The following is a 25369-nucleotide window of genomic DNA, read 5'->3' on the forward strand; positions in this document are numbered from 1 at the left end:
AGATCACTTTGTTGCAATCTCACTATGTGGAGAAGATCTTGAGTCGTTTCGACTATGCTGATTGTAAATATTCTCCAACTTCTTATGATCCAAGCGTTCTGCTTCGAAAGAATCACAGAATTGGAAGAGACCAACTGAGATATTCTCAGATTATTGGTTCGCTCATGTATTTGGCTAGCGCAACTAGACCCAACATCTCTTTTGCTGTGAGCAAACTGAGTCGGTTCAATAAGAATCCGGGAGATGATCATTAGAGTGCACTCGAGAGGGTCATGCGCTATCTAAAGGGCACAATGAGCTATGTTATACACTATACTGGGTACCTCAAGGTACTTGAGGGTTATAGTGATTCAAACTGGATATCTGATGTTGATAAGCTAAAGGCCACGAGTGGATATGTGTTCACAGTCGGAGGGGGCGCCGTTTCATGGAAGTCTTGCAAGCAAACGATCTTAACCAGATCAACAACGGAAGTAGAACTTTCAGCATTAGATACATCCACGGTTGAAGCCAACTGGCTTCGTGAGCTCTTGATGGACTTGCCGATTGTTGAAAAACTAATACCGGCGATTCTTATGAACTGTGACAATCAAACTGTGATAGTTAAAGTGAATAGTTCTAAAGATAACATGAAGTCATCAAGACACGTCAGGAGACATCTGAAATCTGTCAGAGCAATGAGAAATTCCGGAATAATAGCATTGGGATATATCCCAACGGCTAAAAATCTGGCAGATCCTTTTACAAAGGGTCTATCAAGAAATGTGATAGAATCTGCATCAAGAGAGATGGGGTTGCGACCCACGTGAGTTGCCATGGCGGTAAACCAACCTATGTGATCAGAGATACTGTTAATTAGGACCTGAAAAACAAGTCATTGGATAAATGAGGAGAGTGTACATTCTTTATCCCACTCTGTAGACGATGCATTACTCTCGTGTACTGTATGGTAGGTTGTTTAACTTAATGTGTTCTAATGCTTTGCATTAATTTGCAAGGGAGATACTATCCTACAGAGTAGTCTCTAAAGAACACACCTATATGAGCCTAACTGTTGGTCGCAGTCTATGAGATTTGGGTGGTTTCTAGTAAGCTCATGAAAAGGCTTGGAGAATGACTTATATGCTCCACACCGCGGGGTAGCATTCGGCAGTCCAGTACCAGACAACAATTTAGTGAAGCTCTAACACAGAAAACTAACAATTCAAGATTTGTCCATTGTTCAGTTGTGCGTGAGTAAAGCTATTTGTTTAGGTGGATATCAAAAACAGAGTCTTGAATCAACGGCAATTTTATGTGCTTATGAGATATTGTGGGGGATTGTTGGAATTTTGGGTTAGGCCAAAGGTCCAATTTGAAATTAATTTCTGGAAAATCTCAAAAGCCCATTCATGGAGTGGGATGAGAAAGTGGGAATAGTCCCACCTTGCTAGTTTAGGGGGAGTTGGACTAATATATAAGGTATGTTAGTTCTCACCTCTTGAGCAAGTGAGCAAGGGAAATTTCCACGCGCGCTCCTCCTACTCCTCTGCTCGCCTTGCCTCGCCTCGTCCTACCTGGGAGACGGTCGATAAGGTTTTTGGGAGCGTTCTCACGCGACTGCTCGCTTCTTCACGTCCCTATTTCGTCGGCATCTTCATCACCAATGACCGACGACCTCGGAGATCCCGCGGCTCAGGCTGCCGCTTTAGCTCAGCAGCAGCAGGCTGCCCAACTCCAAGCCCAGGCAACTGCTGCTGCACAGGCGCAAGCGCAGGCGCTGGCAGAAAGAGGTAGTCAAGGCGGCTGCTGCTGCCGGCGTGAACATCGACGCCGCCGGACTCGTCACCGACCTCAACAGACAAACACAAGAAAAGAGTACAGCACCGTACGTAATCTGCTCTTTCTTGTTGATTTTGATTAATAGTTCTATTATTCATGCCGTGAAATTAGATGAGTTTTATTGCTGTGCGTTGTTATTTAATTTGTCTAGTTTGCATGATATAATATGCTACATGTTTTACACATTATTTTTCCGAATTAAATATTCATCGAAATTAACTAATTTATCAGCACATCGTCGATCGAGCAGTGATGTTTCTGTTTTAAGTATGCTATACTACTAAGCTGAGGAGTGACAAAGTGAATGGTCCTGGTACATGGGGTTGATGACATCTCAATGTGGCTCGCTGAGTCGCCGGACGAGAGGGGCACCGACCACCGTCCTGTGTGGGGCTTTGCCCGTGGAGGTGTGTCGTGGGCGCGGCGAGCAGATGCTGGGCGCCCGTGCGACTGTGTCCGTGTCTTTCCAGCGCTCGCCCCGTCCTTGTTGCTGGGAGTTGGTTTCTGCTTGCGCGATTCGCGTCCTCCTGTTCGCCCATTTGCTCGTCCTTGTTTACGGCGGGGCTGGAGCGGTGGAGCCTGCCCGGCCGGCCGGCTGGTGTGCGGCGAACCATTGATTTGTCCCATCAAACGGATGCAGCTAATTCACGGCAGTTTTACCGAATGCGACGCTCATTCGGCACAAGCATGCACAGGTTCTTGGGCCAGAATAGTACTATTAGAGCATGTTCAATGCCTTAGGAGGTGCTTGCATAAAAAAACCAAGTTTTGTCGGTGCTTGTGTTTTACAGGACAGATGCTTAATTAGGCAACTTTAATATAAAAATAAGCACTGGTGTTTGAAAATAAACCGATTTAATTTTGTAGCACTACCTTAAGCACCCTGCATTCAAGGTGCTCTTAGGCAGTGCTCCTGATTGTTCCCCCAAAAAAGAAAAGAATAGTGCTATTACGGCGCTGAATCTGTTGAGACGTTTTGTTTCGTAGTGTCTATGAACAACAATATGTCTTAACAGAATACAAGAGTCCAAGCAAGGAAAAACCTTGGCCGTGTTTTTCGGAGGAATCTTCGATCTCTCATGTGGTTTTCCTTGTATGGCATTGAGAGGTAGAGTTGAGAGGTAGAGAAGAACACGGATCAATGTCTCACTTTTAATTATTATTTTTGTCAGGAAACGGTGACATCCTGACGGTACAAACATCATCGTCCGGAAGAATGATGTTTTGGGCTCGTACTCATCTTGGTTGGTGTGTGCATCATGGCCTACTTCATGAAGTCAATAGTTATTGCATCACGTATTTTATGTTTTTTGGTAATCTACATCTTTGATTTACTAACGGAGCAACTGTATCGTTGTTTGTCTTGCGAGGTTTGTGTCTTTGGACATGGTGCGTTCAATGGTCTTAAATTCCCACGTTCTGAGGTGGGATGGCTCATGTAGCTATTTGAAACCTACAGTATTGGGTTAGTCTAATTTGTGCAAAGAAAAACTGTTTTCATTTAATCTTTTACATGGTGGCTCTCGTCACAGACTCCATTCATATAACATAATCTTGAATCTAAGCACAAAAGGTCCTTATTTGATAGCCATCAATCTGCTATGTGAAGGTATCATCAAAATGTACAGAGATGATATAAGAGCGTGATAAACCAAAAGAGAAAAGCAACAAAGGATGCAACCACGTGTGGTTTTAGACGCTAACATAAGTTGACCGAAGTGAGCAAGAAAATTCTCAATTGTCACCTAAATAAGATTATGCACGAGGCTGACTGCAAAAACTATATTACTACCTCACTGAACATTCTTCAACTGCCATGGGAAAACTTGCAGTTTTCTTGGTAGGGACACCACAAATTTTGTTGATAGTAGCGGCATAGCTTCAGTCGTGGAACCTGTTGGGCATACTGGTAATTCTGATAATCATGGGGGAAATGGTTTTGGTTCATGCTCCAGCTATCCTGTTGGTTCTGATGATGGATCTGTTGGGGCTGATATTGGTCCTGAGCCATCTGCCTGCGACCATACTGATTCCAATGATGCCTCTGTTCAGTATGGTGTTGCTCTTGAGTCATTTGCCTGCGACGATGATAATCCTCACCTTGGTTTCTCGAGGAGAAATCCTGATTTTTTGGCCTGAGGGGCTGAAGTCGTTGGTGATCGGATTGCTTGTGTTGCTGTTGTTTCGCTCCTTGAGGCTGAAATGCTGGTTCATGATACTCTGTGTTTTGGTAAGTGTTATTCTGATGAGCAATGGACTCTACCCTATAAGTTCTCTTTGTAACCTCCTGCCGAAGAACTCCTCTCTGGTATTGATGTACTGGGGACTGCGGCAGGTTTTTGATCTGGTCTATAGGGGTAGGCTTTGAAGATTTCTGCTGCTGCCATGCATTTCCTGACACCCCATGTTGAACGCAAGGGGCTTTAACAGAGTCTGTGTTATGGTAAGTGCCATTCCGATGATCAACAGAATCTACTCTGCAAGTTTTCTTTGCAGCTTCCTCTAAAATCACTTCATTGCGGTGTTGATAGTTGGGGGGCTGTGCCTGGTTCATGATCTGCCGCACAGGAGTTGGCTTTGGAGATTTCTGCAGCTGCCTTGCGTTCCCTGGTCCTCCAAGATGAATCCCAGGAGCTTGACCAAGTATGCTGAATGATTTTGTTGTACCCTGCTGCAGGTTGTGTTGCTGACCATTGCCGTGTTCCTGTGGGGGCTTGAACATTTGCTGTGCAGGATCAGGCCTATGATTGTTTTGTTGCTGCGGGTGCTTGAAAATTTGCTGTGCAGGAGCAGGCCTTGACAATATCTGCTGTTGCCTTGTTTTCTCTGGTTCGCCCTGTTGGACGGAAGGAACCTGATGCTCGATGGACTCTGGCCTGGAAGTTCTCATTGCACCCTCCTGTGGAAGCACTTCATTGTAGTGTTGCCAACAGGGGAATTGTTGATTCACCAAATGATTGGCAGGATTTTGCTTTGAAGATATATGGTGCTGCATTGTGTTCCCAGGTTCGCCATGCTGCAGGGAAGGAATTCTCCCTTCATCGGATCTAACAGATTAAAGACATACATTAGGAACAATAAAGCAAAATTTCATATTTATGTGCTGAAGAATTCCCATCCTCCAATAGTAGGGATTCATTTTTTTTACCTGAAGGTAAATATACTAGCAACATCACACTATTCATGTAATAGAAAAGAATGGTAGGATTCAGAAATACCTTTGACAAACAGTATTGGTGGACACAGGCTTTTGAGATGATTTTTGATTTATGTCCTCTTTCCCTTTGCTCCTGTTCTCTTTAATCCTATTCACCAAAACCACATTTTGAGAAGTGTTATGTTGGACCAGACATATAAGACCTGCCTGCTACTGCCACAGCCAAGTCCAGGGTTGTAACAATGCAGGAGACTGAACTTGCTTAGGGTCCAAGAATGTCTTTAAATTAGGAAAGAACCTGGTTTGAGTGCATGTGCAATATTTTCAGTTTTTTTTTACATTCCAATTCCAGTATTCAAATGCTTAGCTACCTTCTAACTAGATTCAGCTCAAAACTGTGTTATTTGTTTACTTGCTTCTTTCAACTATGAAGCTTGGTATAAATTCCAAACTCAGGATAAGATGATCTGAAAGCAGCACACTCATTCCCCTGGTTTAAAAATAAATTATTTACCACTTCAGCCGTTAGTTGGGTGATATGCTACCACAGGTATTTTGAACACTCCTACTAGCCAAGATGCAAAAAATGAAGCCAAAGTTACACTCTGATTATCAATATCATATTCATGTCACAGTATTAGAGGCCTACCTATTAAATCTCCTCATCTTTTCTATCTCTTTGTCATGAATCCTGACATCCCTTGACTTACGTGCAATGAACCCTCTTGCATGTTTTTCTTGTAGGACTCTGCTCCTTTTCTGTTCATCAGGCCATGGCTATAAAGGGAGAAAATATACCAGTGTCAGTTCAATTGTAAGGTTCTCTTTACATGAAAAAGAACCTTGCTATAGAACAAACCTGTCTCATGGTCTTATCCTTGTAAAGATTTCTGCCCTTTATGAGGAGAGGATGTAGGGGAGGCCATGGTTTGTACCCTTCACTCCAAAGAATCTCAATCTATGTTGCAGATTTATCGGATGGTTAAAAATAGTATATGGAGATGATTTGCTTAAATATTGTACCTCAAGGCAAGAACTCACAGTGAATGTATGTTGTTGCTTCGCAGTGCCATAGCTTTCTTTGATTATTCGACCTGCATTCGTCCTCTTACCACATAGAGTCCTCTGACCACATAGACGACCCCTGTCTCCACGACCACGAGGAGCTCCCTTTTTCCTACAACAATACGCAACAAGCAGAAAAAACTATGAAAAAAGTATCATCATACCGATCACTACAGTAAATAAAAAACTTCTAGGTGTGTAATACCTTTTGTAAATATTTTGCTCAAAAATCACGACGTCACCTTTGCATGCATCACCTACAATAAATAATTGCTACATAAGGGTGACAAGAGTAGTACTTAAACGGCATAGCCAGGGAAAAAACTTTTTGTTGAAACTATACGCATAATTGGTCTTTGTTTCAAATTAGTACTTCAGAAGGGATCATGTAACTGCAATTATCTATCTATTATATAATTAAAACATAAGGACAGGAGGCCACCACATTCGTCCATACAGGCTAAATAATCTCCACCGTTAATCATTGTGGGGTCAGATCATAACGGCTTAGCTATAAGGATAGAAAAAAATAACAAGATATTCGGATAGAAGTCTACATATATATAACCGTGACACCTTATGAAGGGAAACCAATAAAAAGTTTAATAGAGATAAGCCAACTAATCTGTTGAAATTTATTCTCACAAATGCACCATGTTTTGTGCTAGGTTAGAAATAGCGTATTCACCTTTACAGTTCAGTACAAAGCTTGACACTGGATATTTCACCGCTCCATTATTTTTGACCCTGAAGAAAACTTAAGTACATTAATGGGCATAGGAAATGACGAAACAAAGCCTATAGCTCTCTTCATGGCATATCAATAACAAAAGTTGAGGAGTATTTAAGAGATAACATAAGGGATGTAGTTCGTACTCGATATGCTCTCTGATGCGACATAGAAGCACTTCCCTCTTGCCTGACAATCTCAACTTGTGCATCCTCAAGTATGCTTTGCATTCATACACCTTTAATTTCTCCGACTGACCATCTGCACTTTGCAATAGTACTCATATCATCAACTAGTACTATACAATGGCCACCGAGGCACAATAAAAATGAAAATTAGCACTTATGATCCATGAGATTGTAGGACTAAACACATTCCCTAAGATATGTTCCTGCAAATGACTTCTCTGTTTCTAGCTTACAATGAAATGATAGCTGAAGGTATACCTGAAACTTGGCCTTGTCAATCCTAAAATAGCTACGTATAATACAACACCCTTGTTCTGTATGCATGCCTGTGCTTATAAACATCAGAATTGAAATAAAGTTCATTTCCTGCATCTTTGCGTTCTCTCAACATGATGGGGTTGGTTGTTTCCTCACAATCTGTTACTCCCTCCCTTTTACCAAATTGGTAGTTTTTGCTCATGTCTCCCCAAATTTGCAAGGCCATTTTCGATATGTACACATTACTGGTAAGAGCACATAATGTGGTACAAAACAAGAATCGAGAACTCACCCCGCATCAGCTTGTCCACCATGACCAAAAGATCAGTATCCTCCTTTCCCATCTTTGGCGCCATGGATCCTTTCCTGAAATTGCAAAATTCGTACAGAAACCAAACCCATTCAACACCAACTAAAGCAAAATTCCACTCCTGGGAAACAGATTCCGCTGACCCAAGCAAGTAAGAAAGCGATCAAATTGCGAAGCAAACCCCAGTTTCTGTTTTGCGATCGCGGGAATCAGAGAAGAGACGGGAAACCATCCCCTGACCTTTCCTTGCGCGCGGAGATGGACAGCCGGCCCATCCCGGACCACAGCTTGGCCTCCCCCTCCGGACCGCTGTCGGCGGCGGGGTCGAAGGAGGGGTCCTCGTCGGAGCCCTCGTCGCAGAGGTCGGCGAGGCTCGCAGCATCCGACCCATCGTCGCTCTCCACCTCCTCCTCCTCTTCCGATTCCTCTCCCTCGAGCGGGTCATCCTCCGCCGGCGGTAGGTCGGCGCGGGTTGCAGCGGCGGTGGCCATGGCGGGTTGTTGGGCCGACCGTTGGGCGTTGGCGAAGGAACGGGAAGGGAGGAGGGTTTCCTTTCCGGGTTCCAGTATCTGCTGTTGCCTTGTTGGCCCAATCGCGTTTTGGTTTGAAAATGTGTTGACCTTCTTCGTGTCGTTGGGTCGGGATTTCTGCAGCTGGGGCTGTGGTGACCCGTGAGCCTTTGAACCCAAGAAAGATCGTTGGGGCGGATTAAGGGGAAATAAATTCTCATAATTTGTCGTGGAGAACTGGAGATGGATGGGTAAACAAAAAGTTAAGCGCAGATTTAGGTGATTTTCAGGCGATCAAGGCTTCCTTGGTCCGTCCGCCGACTGTGGTAATGCTGGCAATCGCTCCCAATGCAGCCTCTCTTGATCCAAACCCCCCTCCGTCTCCATGCCCACTTGCCCAGCAGCACGCCACGTACGCTGATACACATACCGAAGGCAACACATTTACACATAGGCGAGTGCACAAATACAACACGTAGAGGTCCTCAAGACACAACATTTGTTTTCGTTCGATAAAGTTGGAGACGTGGAGAACAATCGATCTGAGACGCCGCTACCATCTTGAAAAGCTATGAACACACCGGTACGTGCTATCTTTAGCAGAGTACCTTGTGGAGAACTCCATTCAAGTACCATCAGCCGGGACAGATTGAATCGAACACATGCACATCTTCATAAAACCCATGTACTATGTACACTTTGGTCGGACTACACAAAACACGCACGTACGCGCGCACTACACGAACTCTTCTACCCAACACTTGAACCTGAATCTTTCCACTACTCCAAGCACTTGCGCGCAGAATCGGCACGCACGCACGCCCGGAGCGCCCCGGACCGACACGCTGCGCAATCCTTCCATGGCAGCGAAGCGAATCAATCAACCCCATCACATGCCGCCGATGCAGGAGAAGATCCTGACGCTGCGTCCCCTCCGCATCGCGCCCGCCGGCCGCCAGTGCTCCGGCGCCCCCGCCCCGACCTCGCCCGCCAGCTCCTCCAGCGACCGGTGCCGCCGGTGCGCGCCGCCGACGCCACCATCGGCCTTCCGCGCCGCGGCGCCGTCCAGCTGCTTCCGCTCCCAGTCCCAGACGCCCTTATTATCGTCGTCGACGGCAGCCCCAAACCCGTGAAAGGGCGAGCCGCCGTTGTCGCTGCTGCAGCGGGAGTAGCTCCGCGTGCGCCGCTCCTTGATGGCCTTGCAGATGAACGGGATCAGCCCCTCCATTTTTCAGTTGCTCGCTCGGGAAGTCGGAAGAGGAGAAATGGTTGCAGTAACTAAGCTTGCTTTGGAATGAAGCGAGGCTGGGGCGGGAGGGAGAGAGGCGCCGTCTTATTATAGAGGGCGCAGCGCACTTCCCTGGCTGCTGCGCTCGTGCGTGCTTCGTTTATTGGTTTCAGTAGGGTTAAGAATGCGTTTGACTCGGGATTTTCATGGCGTGTGGTGGACCGGTGGTGGTGTTGCAATTGGGTTCCGTCTTTGGACTGGTTTGCTTGTGCCTAAATAAATGAACACGTCGATGTTGATGGATGGTAATAATACCTTGTGCTGAATTGATCGTGCCGTTCAGAGCTTCCGTTAGATGTGTCTAGCTGATGGTTTTAGTTGGGCGGCAGTCACCTGTTTTGCCCTGTCTTCGAGTTAGGAGTAGTTAGGTAGTTGCTCATGCCAAGAAGCACTTACTGGTAAGTGGCAACGTAATTCTATCGACCGGGTTTGAACCAACCCAAACTCCCTAAAATTTGGCGTCCCGAGATTAAGGCAATCTTTTCCAAAAATAGCCAGGGAACAAACTTTTGATTGACATGTGTTAATTAAAAAGTGATCAGGGGAAAGAATGTACAGTTAGTGACGGGACAAGTTAAGTCCGTGTGACTGTGTCCTCTTGCTTGTTAAGGCAGTTTTGATATGTGGCGAGATCAGCTACGTCCAAAACTAAAAGTCAGCTCAGCGAGACAACGATGTCCAATGTTTAGTTTTTCTAAAGGGTACATTCGAGGTAGGCTTGTTCTCTTGTCGCTGCTGCACAAGTTTGACCTGTACCTCACAGCATCACAAAGCCCAACGAGGATTTTAACAAATTATTTGATCATTTTTGTTTGATCCTATACGATCCAGATTTCCCGTGGATTTTCACGGAACCAGGAGGTGAAAACAAAAGGACTTTGGGCACTGAATGACTGAATGGTGGAAATCTCTTCGATCCAGAGCGTTATTGCTCCATGTACAAGTTCCACTTAATCATTGGTGCCGCAACAATCACGTGAAAACTGCTTGGATTGATGAAAATGCTGGCTGCTACGGCGGTCTCGCGATTTAAACAAACTCGGACCATGTCGTTGGATAAGATTGAAACACCTGATAAGATTTAAAAATCGGTCAATTGGCTATCAGCCTGACAAATACGCGAACTATTGCTGCTCTGACGTCCTGATCTGCGAGAACCGGTGACGTGCTGCCGAGCTGGAACTGAAGGGAGGCTTGATTTGCCACGGCAAGTATGTGCATCGAACACGCGGACACCATATAGAACGGTTCAGCAGTAATAGGCGGGCATGCATGGCACTCGTCTGAAACGCAGAAATTCCATGAGAAGTCTTTCCAGAGTCTTGTACTATCTGAAACACAAAAATCCTCCGTGAATTATGTGGAATTGTTGCAAAAAGTGCCTTCAAATTCTAGGTCCAAACGAGGCCCCAACAGGTCAAAAAAACATTTCGTTATGAAATGTATTCGGTATCTACTAGAGTTGCTCTAAATACAGTCTGGTCTCACATGCCTTTTGCATGATCACCTCACTGGAAAGCTTCGTTATAAACCTGTCGCGCTTTCTTCAGAGATAACTTGACCGGGCAGGTCACCTAACCCATTTTTGCCAAGAAAATTAGAACAGACTGCTTCCATAAAACCAAATAATTGAGCCATGTCTGGGAATCTATGGACCGGTTCTCCACGAACAGGTCAAGACGGAAGACGAACACCGTGGGGTTTCCATCGCAGCAGCAATGGGTGATGCTAACTGAAACGAGATTATCCGACCTCTCTGATCGTCTCCATTTTTTCGGCAGGGATTTTCAGGCACATGTTGCGTCATTTCCCCTTGATCAATACACTTGTTTTGGACTGATTGGTGCAATAATTTCCACATCGGTTGTAGTAGTCTGGACTCTGAAGACGGACTTGGCAGCGAGGCATCTACCTACGCATCCAGATAACGCCGAGAAACAACGTTAATTAACAGAAATTTAGAAAACATATACTCCATCGGTCAGGAAGCTGCCTGGCTAGCTGATGATGGCTGCTCCCCGCAACTAACGTGCAAGAATTTAAGAGGAAGTTGCCGTTGCCATCCGATCAAGCACCAGCCGTATAGGCCAATTGACCGAGATTTGGCAGTCACGCTTCTTCTACCCGGAAAAAAGAAAACCGCATGCCGTTCTCATGTTTTGGGTGCCCGGTTTAACGAGCTGGCACGCCGCCGCACGATAGACCGGCCACCTAACGCAAAGCAGCTAGCTGGATTAAACCCTGAAGGTGAACCTGCAGCTCCCGAAAATGGGTAGCTCGAGATTTTGCTTTCATCGGCATATGTTTTCCGGCGCCGGATCTTGTCGAATTCTTGACGGCTCACTTTAGTTAGTTGAGAATTCCGTAGAAAGTTTTTGGATTGAGTGCGTGCATGGCGTCTGAAGACTCAAGGGACTCCATCTCCATGTCGTTCAACAGCGTCCGTCAAAAGGTGCGAAGTGGAAGAGAATTCTCTGCCTGGCCTCGAGAAGGAGGTCGATGTTGACCGCCGGTGGAGAAACCTGTGGACTCCGCCGCCGGTTCGTGGCAAAGCAGTCTGCAGTATGCGTTGGCACGTCGAAAGTTCGGTTCGATATTGTTACGGCCTGCCGCCTGCGTCCATGTTCGAAAAGGAGGATGCTGGGCCCGCAATTTCTGGGCAGGCCCGTGGAGTAGTCGGTCTGTTGCTCGAGGGCCGGGCCATCAGAATACACTCGTCATCTCCCCAAGATATGTGGGCCATCGACATGGGCCATGGGGAGGCAATCTCAGCGCGGCTCACTTGCCTGATTGCCTCCCTTCCTGAAAGACTGGTTGTGGTCGCTGATGAACTGGCCGCGTCTGTACACTCAGAAAAAAAAGACGCTAAGGGCCCGATTGGAAGCCCGTTTTCAGGCCTAAAACCGGTGTAAAACTCGGAGCCGTAACTTTTTCCCGATGGCCGAAAGCTTCATTGGATTGCTGTTTTGGTAATCCTTTACCCCTGTTTCAGGTCCATTACATCTAGAAAACAATACAGACCTCTGGAGGCCCGGATAACCACACCGAGATGGATACACATAGAGAAATGACGAGATATTTACAAAAGTAATCCATCTTTTAAAAATATATACTTCCTTCGTGCAACAAAAAAGATGCATGTCTCAACTTTGACTAAATTTGAATACATTTATACGCTAAGTCATGTCTAGATACATTCAAATTTCGACAAACTTGAGACACATTTTTTGTTGGACGGAGGGAGTATGAAAGTTTGCTTAAAAACTAGTGACACCGGTTTCCCTATTTTTAATTAAAAAAAATCTAATGTAGGCTTCCAAAAAGTTAGCACCGAAATTTAACCATTCTTTTGGAAAGTGAAAATTTAGAGAAATTCTAAACCTAGCTTTTAACTTACTCCTTTCGAAGTTCCAAAGAACCTCAGTGAACTTCCGTGCGTCTACTTTCACACAACAAAAACCGTTCAGAATGGTAAACGGAACTGTGAGGAAATTGAAAGCTAACTTCCACAAGTTTGAAGTATCTTTTCTTACAAAATCAACACACAAAACAATTGAGATTTGAAATCTCCATAGTGGATTGAAGTCGTTCATCGATGAAAGAGCATGCATAGGGCCAATATTGGACGACTGTGAAGTGATGGTTTACATGGCAAACCCTAGGACGCACAACCGGATGCAAATGCGAAGGGGTTGCAGAGGAGACATGAGGATGGTGGACGTAGTGTCATGACTGGAAAACAAGATGTGCGGGAGGAGATGGATGATTTAATTTCAATTGTTTTGAGATAGAATAAACATATACTTCGGAGACATTAAGGGAAGGTAGATTGGGTAGATATTATAATTTCATCGAGAGCTAACTATCAAAGTGGATAGTACGAGAGATAGATGCTTTGTTTGTCCCGTTCGTTCTGGATGTGTTTGGTTTGTAGGATAAAACAAAGTGGAATTAAATGAGATGCTTCCACTATAGAAAATATTCTAACAGATTTGTGAAACCAACTCATACATACAAATCAGTGGAGATTTATAATTCATGTGTTTGGTTTGTATAAATAATAATTTCATTCATCAATAGACGACAGTTGATTCATCGGCAACAACATTTGGTTCTTTGGAACCATGTACGCAGACCAAAGGTAAATAAGCAGGTAAAAAAAGAGAGAAAAATAGAAGCGGATTCTACTCGAAGATGAAAGGACGGATTCGGGGAAAAGAAACAGCCCAGCTGAACGGGGTTTTTCCTCGCAGTCCTCGTGTCCTGAGCTGTCTCCTCCCCCTTCCGAACCACCTCCCGTGTCCCGATGCCGCCCAAATCGAAGGCGGCGGCCGCCGCCGCCGAGCCGGTTGCCGTGGAGGACCTGTTCACGGCGCTCCACCGCCACATCGAGGCCGGCGAGTTCCCCCAGGCCGTCAAGGTCGCCGACCAAGGTCAAGCACCCACACCTCCTACTTCTTCTACACGCCTCCGGCGTTCGGCCCTAACCAATACGCACTAACACGGCGGTTAATTCTGCAGTTCTCGCGGCTGCGCCGGGAGACGAGGATGCATTGCGATGCAAGGTGGTCGCGCACATCAAGTCCGACGCTATGGACAAGGCGCTCGCCGCGATCCGCGCCGCCGAGCGCCTCCCCATCGACCTCAGCTTCTACAAGGTGATGCAAGCGGATCCGTTTATATACTCGTGCGGTGGATCTTTATGTTTACTTGGTTTCCATGCCTTTGTGGGTCAGTAATCAGTAGGCTGCGGTTTTCGGATCTAGGGGTGGTCAGATCTGTTCGTGCCTATGCCGTAAGGTAAAATCTGGTGATCTGAGTGATGACTGATGGGATTTTTCTAGTACCCTATCACCTTCGATTTTTCTGCAAGCCACGATGCTTGCACCTGCATACATTTTTTTCTCCAGACATCGCACAGCGAATTTTGCTATAGAGGTTTGTGCACCCGCATGATTGCCAAATGCTGACAGAATCAGAGTGCACTTGTAAAATGTGATGCATACAGTTTGAGCCTTGGAGGAATAGATTGAGGGGAGGAAAGGTGAAGTCTAACCCGTCCTTTACTGAATACCGGGAAGAACCTATAGCTATGCAAGCCAAATATATTTTACAAAGTGTCTAGTTTTCAGTATGTTGCTCTAACTTAAATTATAGAATTTGAAGTTCCAGAGAGCGCAAGAGTCCATCATGCAGTTGTACACATTTTCTTATATTATATTTCTTTGTTCGTTCTGATACTGAGCGGCTGTAAACTATTCCTTAGATCAAATATGGTAGTGTAAATATAGCCTCTGGGGCCTTAAACATAGATGCCATCCAGCTTAAAATCTTGTTATTATCATTGGCTAGTTACATTGCATATGTCCGTATGACCTGTAGTACTTGTGTGAAGCATTAGGTGACTATGTTCTACTTACCAATGCCAAGCAGACACCCTGGTTGATAGCTACTCCCTCCGATCCATATCAATTGTCGAAATATTACATGTATCTATACGCTTTTTAGGCATAGATACATCCATATCTGGGCAAATTTGAGACAATTAATATGAATCGGAGGGAGTAGTATTTAGACACAGTCAGGACTCAGGATCCTGTATGATAGCAGTACACTGGTTGATGAACGAAGATCACTCAATTCTCTATTACAGCTGATGATTGGCATTTTTCTAGGTTCCTTCCCACTTTTTTCTTCTTTTTGGTTGTTTTATAAAATGTTATCCAAGACATTTCATTTCCTGTCAATAAAAGAATAACATGTACAGTTTTATTAAGTACTACTTTTATCTATATTCAGGCATACTGCTACTACAGACAAAATAAATTGCAAGAAGCTCTGGAGATATTGAAGGGCCAGGAAGAAACCGCTGCTGTTCTCCAGCTAGAATCCCAGATTTGCTATCGACTAGGAAGAATGAATGATTGCTTGAATAGCTACGAGAAGCTTCAGAAATATAAGATCGAGTCAATGGATTTAAAGATAAATATCATTGCTGCTCTGGTTGCTGCGGGGAGGGCTTCTGAAGTACAGTCTACCATGAAGGCGCAAAAGACAGATCTTACCACCAGAGCACTCAGAGATGCTCGGAGCTTTGAGCTTGCATATAATTCTGCTTGCACCTTGATAGAAATTAAGAAGTATTCAGAAGCTAAAGAGCAGCTGGACTTGGCGAAAAGGTGATTTCGTTTGTGAACTGATGACTCAAATGAATGCTTACTTTCAGTTTATTGAACTGGTATAATCCATTCAATGTAGCTGGCCACTCTCATTTGAATATTAGACGCTTGATAATCGGTAGAGGACAAATTAGTTCATTGGTTCAGTAGTTTCACTCTTTCCCAAAATTTCAGATATTCTATTTATGGATAGGCTGCTCAACTAGGAAAATTATGCAAGATCAGACACACCACTGGCCAGTATATTTAGTGGCTAGGGTTAGCTAGATTATAATTTCTTAATTTTTTCTGCAGAATCGGGAAAGAGGAGCTCATGGTGGAAGATTATGCAGAAGATGAGATAGAATACGAACTAGCTCCTGTGTCTGCTCAGCTTGCTTATGTACAGCAGGTACCGGAATCTGGTCTTGCTCTCTTGTCATTGAAGCTTTGTTGAAATATATTTACTTTTCTGTTTGCATTTTCAGTTACAATGTATTGACTTTTGTATCTACATTTTCAGCTACAAGGACAGACTCAAGAAGCTATGGAAACGTATGCTAACATGACAAACAAGAAATCAGGAGATCCCTCATCACTTGCTGTGGCAACAACCAACCTTATTTCATTAAAAGGTACAAAGGATGTTGCCGATGGCTTGAGGAAGCTTGACCGGCTTGTTGAGAAATCTACAGCTCCAAACCAGCCACAACTTATTGAAAGCCTTGAATTCAAGTTATCTCTAAGACAGAAAGAAGCGCTGTATTCTGCTCGCGTTCTTTTGCTCCTCCATGCAAATAAAATTGATCAGGTTTGCATTGGATAGTTGATCCATTTCCTGCTTTCTCTTTTTCTTTAGTTTTAGTCAGAGACATACCAATTCTGTATTTATTTTTGTTTTGCTGTGTTATTGTTTGCATCATTCCGCTGCTAAACTTTTGTGCTGTACTTCCGACACTTTTATATCCTTGTAGTAAGCTTATGAATTTTACCTGGTAGGCATAAGCCACATGAATCGGTTTCTTTTGACTCACAATTGTTTGATAAACTGTTGGACACCCTGGGCCTCTAACCCATCTTTAGCAAGGATAAGCCCTACAAATTACAATGTTTCAGTTCATATATTCTTATTTACTGTTGTGATTACCGTATGAGGGGTGCCGATTCAATTACAAGATCTGGCCATTTGTTAGGAAAATGAGTATGAGTATGATTATGATCGTCTCCTTTCATTCATGAGTCATCCGTTTTTAGAAATATACAGCCGGGCACTTACATTGTGGTTTAATTTCGTTGGAAAGTATCATGCTCCAGCCACTAATATCTCCTCTATTGCTCGCATTTTGTTTTATTGGACACTGATAGACAGTGAAAATGCTATTTCAGGCGCATGAGTTGGTCAGTGGACTGCTTGGTATGTTTCGAGACAGTATTTTCCCTGTTTTACTTCAAGCTGCAGTTCATGTGAGAGAAAAGAAGGTCCAGAAAGCTGAAGAAGTTCTTAGCCGCTATGCTGAAAAGCATCCTGAGAATTCTAAAGGAGCCCTCCTGGCACTTGCCCAGATTGCTGCCAATACCAACCATTTTCAGATTGCTGCCGACTCATTGTCTAAGATACCTGATATCCAGCACATGCCTGCTACGGTTGCTACACTAGTAGCCCTAAAAGAGCGCCTAAATGACCCTAATGGAGCCTCTTCTGTACTTGATTCTGCTATCAAGTGGTGGAAGAACGCCATGACTGAGGATAACAAGTTAGGTGTGTTCATGCGGGAGGCTGCTACATTTAAGCTCAATCATGGGCGTGATGAAGAGGCCTGTCAACTGTATGAGGAACTTGTAAAAAGTTCCGGAAGCACTGAAGCGTTGGCTGGGTTGGTGGCAACTTCAGCACGCACAGACCTTGAGAAAGCTGAGCAATATGAGAAGAAGCTGAAACCATTGCCCGGTCTTAAGGGAATTAATGCAGAGAGCCTGGAGAAGACATCTGGTGCAAGACATGTAGACCAAGCCATGAAGGTGGAAGTTCCCGAGGAAGTGAAGAAGCAAAAGGCAAAGAAGAGGAAGAGGAAGCCTAAGTATCCGAAAAGCTTTGATCCAGCGAACCCAGGGCCACCGCCAGATCCTGAGAGATGGCTGCCCAAGAGGGAGAGGTCGAGTTACCGCCCTAAGAGGAAGGATAAGAGGGCTCAGGTCAGAGGTGCTCAGGGTGCCGTGACTAGAGAGAAGCATGATCCATCTGCTGCCAATGCCGGTGGTGCCTCCTCGAAAGCAAGCCATGCCACCACCTCGGCGAAAGCTCCAGAACAACCGAAGGCCTCCAGCAAGTCACGGAAGAAAAAGTCGAGGTCTTAGATGACAAATTTGTTACATCACAAATTGACAATACAAAGGTCACTGTTCATTTAGTATCTTGACTTGCAATTTTTGTGTTATTTGCATTCAGTTGCCCTCCGCCCTCGCCTTCAGAATCATATTCATGGAGACTCAAAGTGTCTAGACTGGCAAATTTTGTTAAACCGTGGCAGTGATAGTATGGCATATCTGGTTGAACTTCAGTTTATTACATGTTCATAGCTTAGTTATTTACTTGTGGCTGCGTTTGAAAATAACTGAACCAGGCCTCTCCAGGGCTTGTTGAGATGATACATATCAGACCAAAATTTCCCTCTTGCGAAGGGACTTTACGTATTTGCTTTCCACTTCTTTGCATAAGGGTTACTACGTGGCTGTACTCGGGCTGCAGCGCTCTTGCACATTTCAGGACGGTAGATAACATACGGAGTGGCTGCAGCGCTCCAACACATTCCAGGACGCTAGATAACATACGGAGTTCATCTCCACGACCTCGCTCTTACTTCGTCGTCATTCTTCACATCAGCGACACGTACAAAAGACATAAGCATACATCTCAAAATGCTATCTTAGAGCTTCAGTTATCAGTAAGGCAGAGCAGGAAATAAGTTTACAAAACAAAAGAAAAAGGACAAGGAAGAACAACACTAGACGATCAACTTGATTGAAGAGCTGGCCATATAAGTTCTTCTCTGGCTTCCGCAACATTGTTTTTGATCTTGTAAGGACAAGAAATACACCTTTGCATGCATGTACAATATTAAAATTGGATTCAAATAATATTGATATCCATGCTCCTTCTACTGTAATGGTTAAGCTACAACATCAACACCTCACTGAGCACTCATCGACTACAAGCAGCAATTAGTTCTACACTACTATTGTACAAGTGCCACTAGAGCAATAGCTTTACCTTGTATCATGATTAAAATGCACAGTTCTAGCATATGCACACACATTTGCCAAGCTACTACAACTGTTCATCTAACAGACTGATCATTTGACAATTTACAGCTAATCCCTATTGTCATTTAACAGAGAGTCAACATCTGGCGTCACCACAACATGCCGATTCTCGATCTCACCAAGTGGGCAACAATGTTTCTCCCTGGTGTTGATAGCTACTGCATGCTGTGACATCCCGCATTCCGTCCCTGAGTTCACCTGCAATGGAAGAACCTAAGCTGTGAGCACCCATTCATATTGAAATCTTGCTAAATTGTGATGAAACAAATGACGAAGGGATGAACTAACATCAAACATGGTATCCCCCAACTTCATCTTGATCTTCCCGCTCTTGTATACCAGCATTTTGCCCATATACCCTCCTGGCAAATCATTGAGATTGTGCCCTTCTTTTGTCTCCTTGATAATGGCCTTTCCATTCCTTTGAACTACAGTGGATGATATTCTTGGCAAAGGAAGATATTTCGGCAATTTGAATAAGAACATTCTTGTTTTGTTGTCTTGTTCCTGTTGTTCCAAATTGTGAAGATATTACAGAATTGCCTGCAAATACAGAGGTAATTTTGTAGGGCTCACTGGCTCAGAGATTCATACGAGCAAATTCAGCTCTTTTGCTGGATGGATGGAAGATTCACATTCAGATGAGCTTGGCTGATTTTCCTGCAACTCAACATTGTCCTCATCCTCGTCATCGTCTTCTTCGTCCTCATCATCGTAGAACATTTCTAACACCAGTTGGTCATTCCATGAATATTCCTAGTGGAATGTTTTGGTAAAATAGTTGGAACTAATGAAGTCTCAAATTCACCTGGATTGGCAGCAACAGGAAAGGATCTAGGGATTTGAAGTGCCTTCTTCTGCAATAACAAATAGAAATAGGGGACATATTACAAGCCATGTGTCTGTTATGAAAAAGAAATTGCATGCTTTCTAAAATAGTAAGGTTGAACCGGATATATATTTGGTGAACTCACTGGTTGAACTTGCTTCTGCCCTCCTGACTGTGTCAGTGGTAAGCTAAAGCCAGTTTCAGGAGAAGGCATTGGGTGGGAACTCTGTGCTGCCGAGTTCTCCTCTGTGAATAGCAAACAAAGAGTATTATAGACTCTCACATGTTTAAGAAAGATTACTGATGAAATGCTTGTCTTATACGTGTTGTGCTGATTTAATTACAAAACTCCTTGCCTTGCCTTATAATTATATGTAAGTATACACGTAGCAGTCAATAAATCCAGACCAACCTTTTATAGCTGACAAAGTTTTTGCATCTCCTCGACCAGTCTGAAAAGAAGTAAGAACAAACAAACAATCAGACCTATAAAGAATGGAACAACTTTGTCCTGAGTAAAATCTGACCGTTATCCCAAGACATGACAACAGAATAATCAATTACCCTCAGTCTCTTCATTAATTCTTCATCAATTGGTAGTGTCTCTTCCAGTTGTGGCCTGAAAAAGCAGAATATGCTTCCCAATGAAAATTTCTAACACGCTAGGTGCACAAGTTTGGGAGTTGGATATTATTAGCAGCTCAAGTCAAGGATTACTGTACTTTTCTGCAGTTGATTTTTTCACTTTCCGTACTGGTACTTTGGGTTTGAACTTCAGCTTCGGTGGCTATTAAATTCAAGAACAAGAATTAGACGAACGCCAATCTCTTCTTGGAAATTCACCAACAATACAAGAAAAAGCAATCGGAGAGTTCACCATCTTAGGACGACGACCTGGACGGCCGCTCTTTGAGGTACCACCTGCATCCATTTTCTGCTTGCTCCCTATCAAGAGAATAACATGTGGACTTGCTCAGTGCGGTCATGGATGGTCACTACAGAAGATGCATGTTTTTCATTCAACTCATAACTGACCAACTTTTGACAGGATACTAACAATCAGCCACGGTTACTTAGCCTACTCTACGTCTTATCGGCCAAGTTCTCTGAAACCTAGTGGTGTCACCGTGTCAGAGCTCTTGCTGTTCTTGCTATGCAGCTAAAATTCTAGCTGTAGAAATGCAAACAAAGAGAGCCCAGATTCACACTTGTGGCCAAACACTTCCAAAAATACAGACACGCTATTCTCCGAGAGGAAAGGCATAAGAAATTCGAGGCACAGAAAAGGGGAGGAACCCCCAAAAAAACCCTCAATAACTGACCCTACCTAACTGGTCAGTAGAAGCAAGCAAAGAAACGGAATCGAGGCAAAAGAACACAAGGCATAACGAGCAAACCACGCGGGCTCAACGGAAGCTCAAACTCATCTGGCTAGCTCTCCGATTCGTCCTTCGGCTCGCGCATGCAGCAAGTGAAACCAAACGAACAGAATCCGCAGCTCGCCCAAGCATAATTCTAAAAAAATTCCCCGCTCACAAGCGCACATACCTAGCGCAGAAATTCCTCGCTCACCTACCAAGTGCGGGGACGAGAGCTCGAGATCTCCCGCTCTGGATAAACGGCTGCTCCCCGGAGCTGCGTCGCTACGCTTGCTGCTCCTCTTGGACTAGGAGACGTTTCCGGGGAAAGCTGGTGAAACATTGGTATCCAGTGGATCGAAGGTCTGGGCCCCATGTTCCAGTGAGAAGCAAACCGTGGACCCCGTCCACACACCGAGTGACCGAGGTGGAGAAAGGCCAGCGGAAGGATCGGGTGAGGCCGTTTCTTCGGGGTACACGGTGCGCGGCCACAGGAATTTCTAACGGGTAGGACACGTGTAGGCTAACGTGCAAGATGCAAACCTGGCGTTTGTTGGGGTAGTTATAGACGATCCAGGGGATTTAACGCGCGGTGGTGCCGGACTTGTCTATGCGTGAAGTCCGCAGCAGCGGGGAGCGAAAGGATGACGGGAGTTCCTGCCAAGTGGGTCCTTGGGGCCAGCGACCGGCGTAGCTGTCAACTAGCTGGTCTGGCTTTTTCTTGCACCCAGATGCGCATGTTGAATTAACAGTACTAATTAAATGAGTTAAAAAAACAGTACTTCTAATTAAATTAAATTTCAAAGATGCACGTAGTAGAAGATGCAACTGAGATACTCACAAGATAAACTGATAGGATAAAACCGAGATACATATGGCAGGTGAAGTAGTAATGCGGTATGCATATGTGACGGAGTATGTATCACATTGATGCCAATCAGAGCACAAAATCCTCTCTAAAAAAATTAGAGCACGAAATTGAAGCTCACACTATATGGAATGTAAGGTGATACAAAGTAACTGATGCGGCATGTGTATGAAAGTGTATCAAGCAGTATCTGTTTATTTCCTAGCAAATCTAATTTTTCCTTTTGGCAATAGCAAATCTAATGTTGATATTTGAATCAAGTATCCAATCCGATCCAAACCAATCAATCTACGTACTACTGGGTGTTGGTAGACGTCGCCCCTGAGCTCTGATCCGCTTCCATCACGGTGGAAGAAGTGGCGGCTGGCGACTGAACGTGCGGGGTCATGGTGACGCCAAAAATCCTTATGCTGCTCGCCGCTGGCACGGGTGCCTCAGATGGCAGTGCTAGCTGGAGCTCTGGCCCCTCCATGGCCATCGTCGACCCCTGGGACGCTTGCACGGCGGATGACACTGCCGCCGCGAGCTGTCCCGCCGACAAAGATTCTGTAGCAGCGCGCTTCCTCGGTATCACCTTGCCCATGTAGTGCTTCCTCTTGTGCCCGCCGAGCTTCGTCCCCGCGTCGTACACTAGGCCGCAAACGTTGCACGAGTGCATCCTCGCCGGCCTTGCGCCCGCGGCGGCGCCCGCGTCGCCGACTCCCGCGGCGGCGGCCTCGCTCATCTGCCTGTTCTTGTGGCCGGCCATGTGGCCGCCTAGCCCCTGGTACGTGTGGAACCGCTTGTCGCACCCTTCCTGCTTGCAGACCCACCAGCCTTGCTCGTCACGGACCGGCGGCGATCGAGCTGGAGGAGGCGGAGAGGGCTGCTGGGCGGTGAATTGCGGTGGCGTCGCCGGGGCGGGCTGATCACCTTGGGCCACGGCAGGCTGAGGATGGGCGCTGAGGACGGCCTGATCAGCCACGGGGGACTGGTTGTGGGCGACGAATTGCGGCGAACAGGACGGGTGCACGGCGACATTGTTGGGATTGGGAGGATTCCCTGCTGCTGCGGCAGCGATGGCAGTGGAGACATTGGGGTTGGCATCCGGCTCGACGCCGAAGGCGATGGGCGCGGGGTCCATGACGGGCTCCTCCCCAACCACGATCGCCATGGAGTCCACCACTTCCTCTTCCTCAGGGGAAGCAGACCTGCCACTGCCGACGAAGCCGCGTCTGCGCCTCACGGCCCAGCCACCGGCGACCGCAGGCGCCCGCGGCCGCGGCCTCCCCTGGCGCTCCTGCGGTTCGTGCATCCTCATGTGGCCGCTCACCGCCCTGACGCTCCCGAACTCCCTCCAGCAGATGGGGCAGGGGAACATGTGCGGTGTCCGCCCCTGCGCGCCGACGACGATGTCGCTGACGGTCCCGTCCGAGTCACAGTACTCGCTCGAGGGCGTGGGCGATGGCGGCGCATCTACTTGGCCTCCGCCGACCACGGGCGCCTGCTGCTCCAGGCGGGCCCCCTGAATCTCCGGCCGCATGTCGTCGTCGTGGTCGCGGGGGCTGTCGGAGCCCGAGTCGGTGGCGATCTCGCCCTCCTCGAGGTCGTCGCGGCGGCGGTTGCGGCGTGGGGGACTGGAGTGAGACATCGGCACTGGGGAAGAGAGCAGCAGGAACGAGAACACTACACACTGCTAGGGCTTTGGGAGCGGCGGTGGCCGGTGGGAGAGAGGGAGAGAGATTGGAGTGCTAGGGTTTGATCGATCTGTCTCGCCCCGCTGCAGGCGGCTAGTGTTGTGGGATGGGGTTCTTGTGGGGGGTGAGGGGTGGGTGACTAGTGGGAGGTCTCTTTATATGGCGCGAGGCGGCGTGCGCGCGCTGGACTGATCCCCGGTGGCGGAAAGATGAGCGAACAGTGTCTCCACTCAGCGGAGTCGATCGTACGGCCCCCGGAGACTCAGAAATTTGGAAGGAAACAGTATCACGTCCGGGTTAAACGGGATTACGCGGATCGGCACCAGAGATCGCTGTACTTGCCAAACAAATCAACAAACAACACATCTTCTTTCTTATCCAACGGTTCACAGCTGGCATGCTGTGTTTTTTTTTCTTGGCGATCAAGATACGTGAACACGGGCGGAGGACCCAGTAGGGCCTACCTTAATTTCTGCCTCAGTTTTTATAAAAAAAACTAATTTCTGCCTCAGTTCAGATTAAAAGGAGATGAAAGGGGAGCTAAAGGGCGGAATCAATTCCTTGGGTGATGGGAGGAAATGGCCGAGAGAGAGAATCGAAGGGGAGATCAACCTGTGGTGGAGACGCTCGCGAGAGGAGGAAGACAAGCTCCAGGGCTTGCGCGCTCGGCAGCGGTATGGGGTTGGAGGAGTGGCCACGGAGCGATGGGGAAGAAAATCCTACGAGACGCTCTAATTGTCCATCAAGTTAGACCATCTTTGCGATGGTTCTTTGTGTTGGAACCAGTCCACCCAGGTTCAAGTCTCACACTTGACATGGGTGCTCGCATTTTCTGATTTCTCCTTTCAATAGGAGCGACGTATCCGTCAACTACGAGGCGTCTGTGGACTGTGGTGACTTCGTCAATATCAAGATGATCGGCCGGTGGCTCAGTCTCTTGGAGGTGCTCATGCGTCTGTACTGTACTGTGTTTCCTAAAAAAAAAAGTTAAGACCATCTTTAGTTTCAACACTGCAATATTAATCTAAGAACATCCACATCCGTCCGCTGACAATACAACATAATTAATATGTTGCTACTCATTTCCGTATTTTATCACCGTGGGAAGGACGTGGATCTCTACTATGGACCGGTCCACATTGATCGATCAATTTTTTCCTCCATTGTATCAGATGGGATTTTTCTCTTCAAAGTAAAATTCGGATTCATTACATGATGAAACATTGAAGGACGGATACTTCTTTGAATCGCTTCATCTTGAAACAAACACCATGTCCGCCATTGAGACGCTAGTTAGCCGTTGCTTACATAGGAATTTCTTTCGAGCAAGGGGGCTAGAGCCCTCGGCAGCGAGATGGGGCAGATGGAGGGAGAGGGTTTTTTTCGAATAGAGGGAGAGGTTTATAGGCGGCCAATGGCCTGCTCCGTACCCATCCCCTAGGCTCATATATAAATGGGTCGAGCTGTGAAGGCCCACTAAGGCGGAAGGCTGGCGTAGGCATGGCCGACCAGCCTTGCCCATGTGAAAAAGAAGGTACTCGCAGGATTCACTTGATGTAAACAAGAATTTGTCGATTTTCCTCATCCTTTTAACCACAGCTCCTGAAGCGTTTCTTTTGTGACTTCTTAATCATGGCTCATGAAACATTTCTCGTAGGACATCCTCTTAGTTATTTTGGGTATATATTGTTGATGTCCATGTATGTTTGCTCACTATTGACTTAAATGTCCTTCTGTTACCCGCATTTCTTGCTTAATGACAGTAGATATGAGAATCATTATAAGATGGTGTATTTTTCTTTAGGTAAGTTATCAGAAGTTCGGATTTTTACA

At 46.0% G+C, this 25369-nt stretch overlaps 5 protein-coding genes across 10 annotated transcripts; 1 reads left to right on the top strand and 4 right to left on the bottom strand.

The window, feature by feature from the left end:
* Nucleotides 1–3365: 3365 nt before the first annotated feature.
* LOC100827150 (zinc finger CCCH domain-containing protein 62) lies at nt 3366–8660 on the bottom strand. The gene is made up of 10 exons (XM_003567299.4): nt 7770–8660; nt 7512–7585; nt 6920–7034; nt 6732–6790; nt 6249–6300; nt 6020–6155; nt 5838–5936; nt 5628–5755; nt 5040–5126; nt 3366–4868 (listed from the first exon to the last, which is right to left on the bottom strand). Exons 1-10 carry the CDS (start codon nt 8018–8020, stop codon nt 3629–3631), a joined length of 2241 nt encoding a protein of 746 aa, XP_003567347.1. The 5' UTR covers nt 8021–8660; the 3' UTR covers nt 3366–3628.
* Nucleotides 8661–8694: 34 nt separating this feature from the next.
* On the bottom strand, nt 8695–9460 carry LOC100832630. The gene has a single exon (XM_003564763.4). The coding sequence runs from the start codon at nt 9264–9266 to the stop codon at nt 8928–8930; it is 339 nt and encodes a 112-aa protein (XP_003564811.1). The 5' UTR covers nt 9267–9460; the 3' UTR covers nt 8695–8927.
* Nucleotides 9461–13553: 4093 nt separating this feature from the next.
* LOC100832940 (signal recognition particle subunit SRP72) lies at nt 13554–18073 on the top strand. Its single transcript, XM_003564764.4, has 6 exons — nt 13554–13759; nt 13848–13984; nt 15126–15505; nt 15800–15896; nt 16008–16295; nt 16871–18073. Exons 1-6 carry the CDS (start codon nt 13633–13635, stop codon nt 17837–17839), a joined length of 1998 nt encoding a protein of 665 aa, XP_003564812.1. The 5' UTR covers nt 13554–13632; the 3' UTR covers nt 17840–18073.
* Nucleotides 18074–18499: 426 nt separating this feature from the next.
* Nucleotides 18500–21355, bottom strand: LOC100833252 (DNA-directed RNA polymerase III subunit RPC4). 6 transcript variants are annotated; one of them, XR_730995.3, is made up of 10 exons: nt 21207–21355; nt 20512–20579; nt 20357–20421; nt 20199–20253; nt 20047–20086; nt 19780–19880; nt 19614–19662; nt 19441–19530; nt 19094–19348; nt 18500–19003 (listed from the first exon to the last, which is right to left on the bottom strand). XR_730995.3 is itself a non-coding variant. In XM_010234372.3 (10 exons), exons 2-10 carry the CDS (start codon nt 20563–20565, stop codon nt 18854–18856), a joined length of 864 nt encoding a protein of 287 aa, XP_010232674.1. In that variant the 5' UTR covers nt 20566–20579; nt 21207–21352; the 3' UTR covers nt 18500–18853. The 6 variants fall into 6 exon arrangements, 4 of the variants coding, with proteins under 4 accessions (XP_010232674.1, XP_003564813.1, XP_010232673.1 ...); XR_730994.3 differs by having other exon boundaries at nt 21183–21337; XM_010234372.3 differs by having other exon boundaries at nt 19094–19312; nt 19400–19530; nt 21207–21352.
* On the bottom strand, nt 20794–23490 carry LOC104583360 (SH3 domain-containing protein C23A1.17). The gene is made up of 2 exons (XM_010235268.1): nt 22561–23490; nt 20794–20805 (listed from the first exon to the last, which is right to left on the bottom strand). The coding sequence occupies exons 1-2, from the start codon at nt 23488–23490 to the stop codon at nt 20794–20796; spliced, it is 942 nt and encodes a 313-aa protein (XP_010233570.1).
* Between the last annotated feature and the right edge of the window lie 1879 nt (nt 23491–25369).

The sequence above is a fragment of the Brachypodium distachyon genome, chromosome 2 (genome assembly GCF_000005505.3).
Source record: "Brachypodium distachyon strain Bd21 chromosome 2, Brachypodium_distachyon_v3.0, whole genome shotgun sequence".
In the NCBI taxonomy this organism is placed as follows: domain Eukaryota; kingdom Viridiplantae; phylum Streptophyta; class Magnoliopsida; order Poales; family Poaceae; genus Brachypodium; species Brachypodium distachyon.

Bases quoted from the DNA above. Each gene is read 5' to 3' on its own strand.
- LOC100827150 (XM_003567299.4), bottom strand. From the start codon at position 8,020: ATGGCCACCGCCGCTGCAACCCGCGCCGACCTACCGCCGGCGGAGGAT. The intron at 6,301-6,731 runs GTGAATACGCTA...TATTTATTGTAG, and splicing joins CTTTGTACTGAACTGTAAAG to GTGATGCATGCAAAGGTGAC. The intron at 5,937-6,019 runs GTGAGTTCTTGC...TCTGCAACATAG, and splicing joins AGCAACAACATACATTCACT to ATTGAGATTCTTTGGAGTGA.
- LOC100832630 (XM_003564763.4), bottom strand. From the start codon at position 9,266: ATGGAGGGGCTGATCCCGTTCATCTGCAAGGCCATCAAGGAGCGGCGC.
- LOC100832940 (XM_003564764.4), top strand. From the start codon at position 13,633: ATGCCGCCCAAATCGAAGGCGGCGGCCGCCGCCGCCGAGCCGGTTGCC. The intron at 15,897-16,007 runs GTACCGGAATCT...CTACATTTTCAG, and splicing joins AGCTTGCTTATGTACAGCAG to CTACAAGGACAGACTCAAGA. The intron at 16,296-16,870 runs GTTTGCATTGGA...ATGCTATTTCAG, and splicing joins ATGCAAATAAAATTGATCAG to GCGCATGAGTTGGTCAGTGG.
- LOC100833252 (XM_010234372.3), bottom strand. From the start codon at position 20,565: ATGGATGCAGGTGGTACCTCAAAGAGCGGCCGTCCAGGTCGTCGTCCT. The intron at 20,422-20,511 runs GTGAACTCTCCG...TGAATTTAATAG, and splicing joins CAGGTCGTCGTCCTAAGATG to CCACCGAAGCTGAAGTTCAA. The intron at 19,881-20,046 runs GTTGGTCTGGAT...TGCTATTCACAG, and splicing joins AACTTTGTCAGCTATAAAAG to AGGAGAACTCGGCAGCACAG.
- LOC104583360 (XM_010235268.1), bottom strand. From the start codon at position 23,490: ATGTCTCACTCCAGTCCCCCACGCCGCAACCGCCGCCGCGACGACCTC.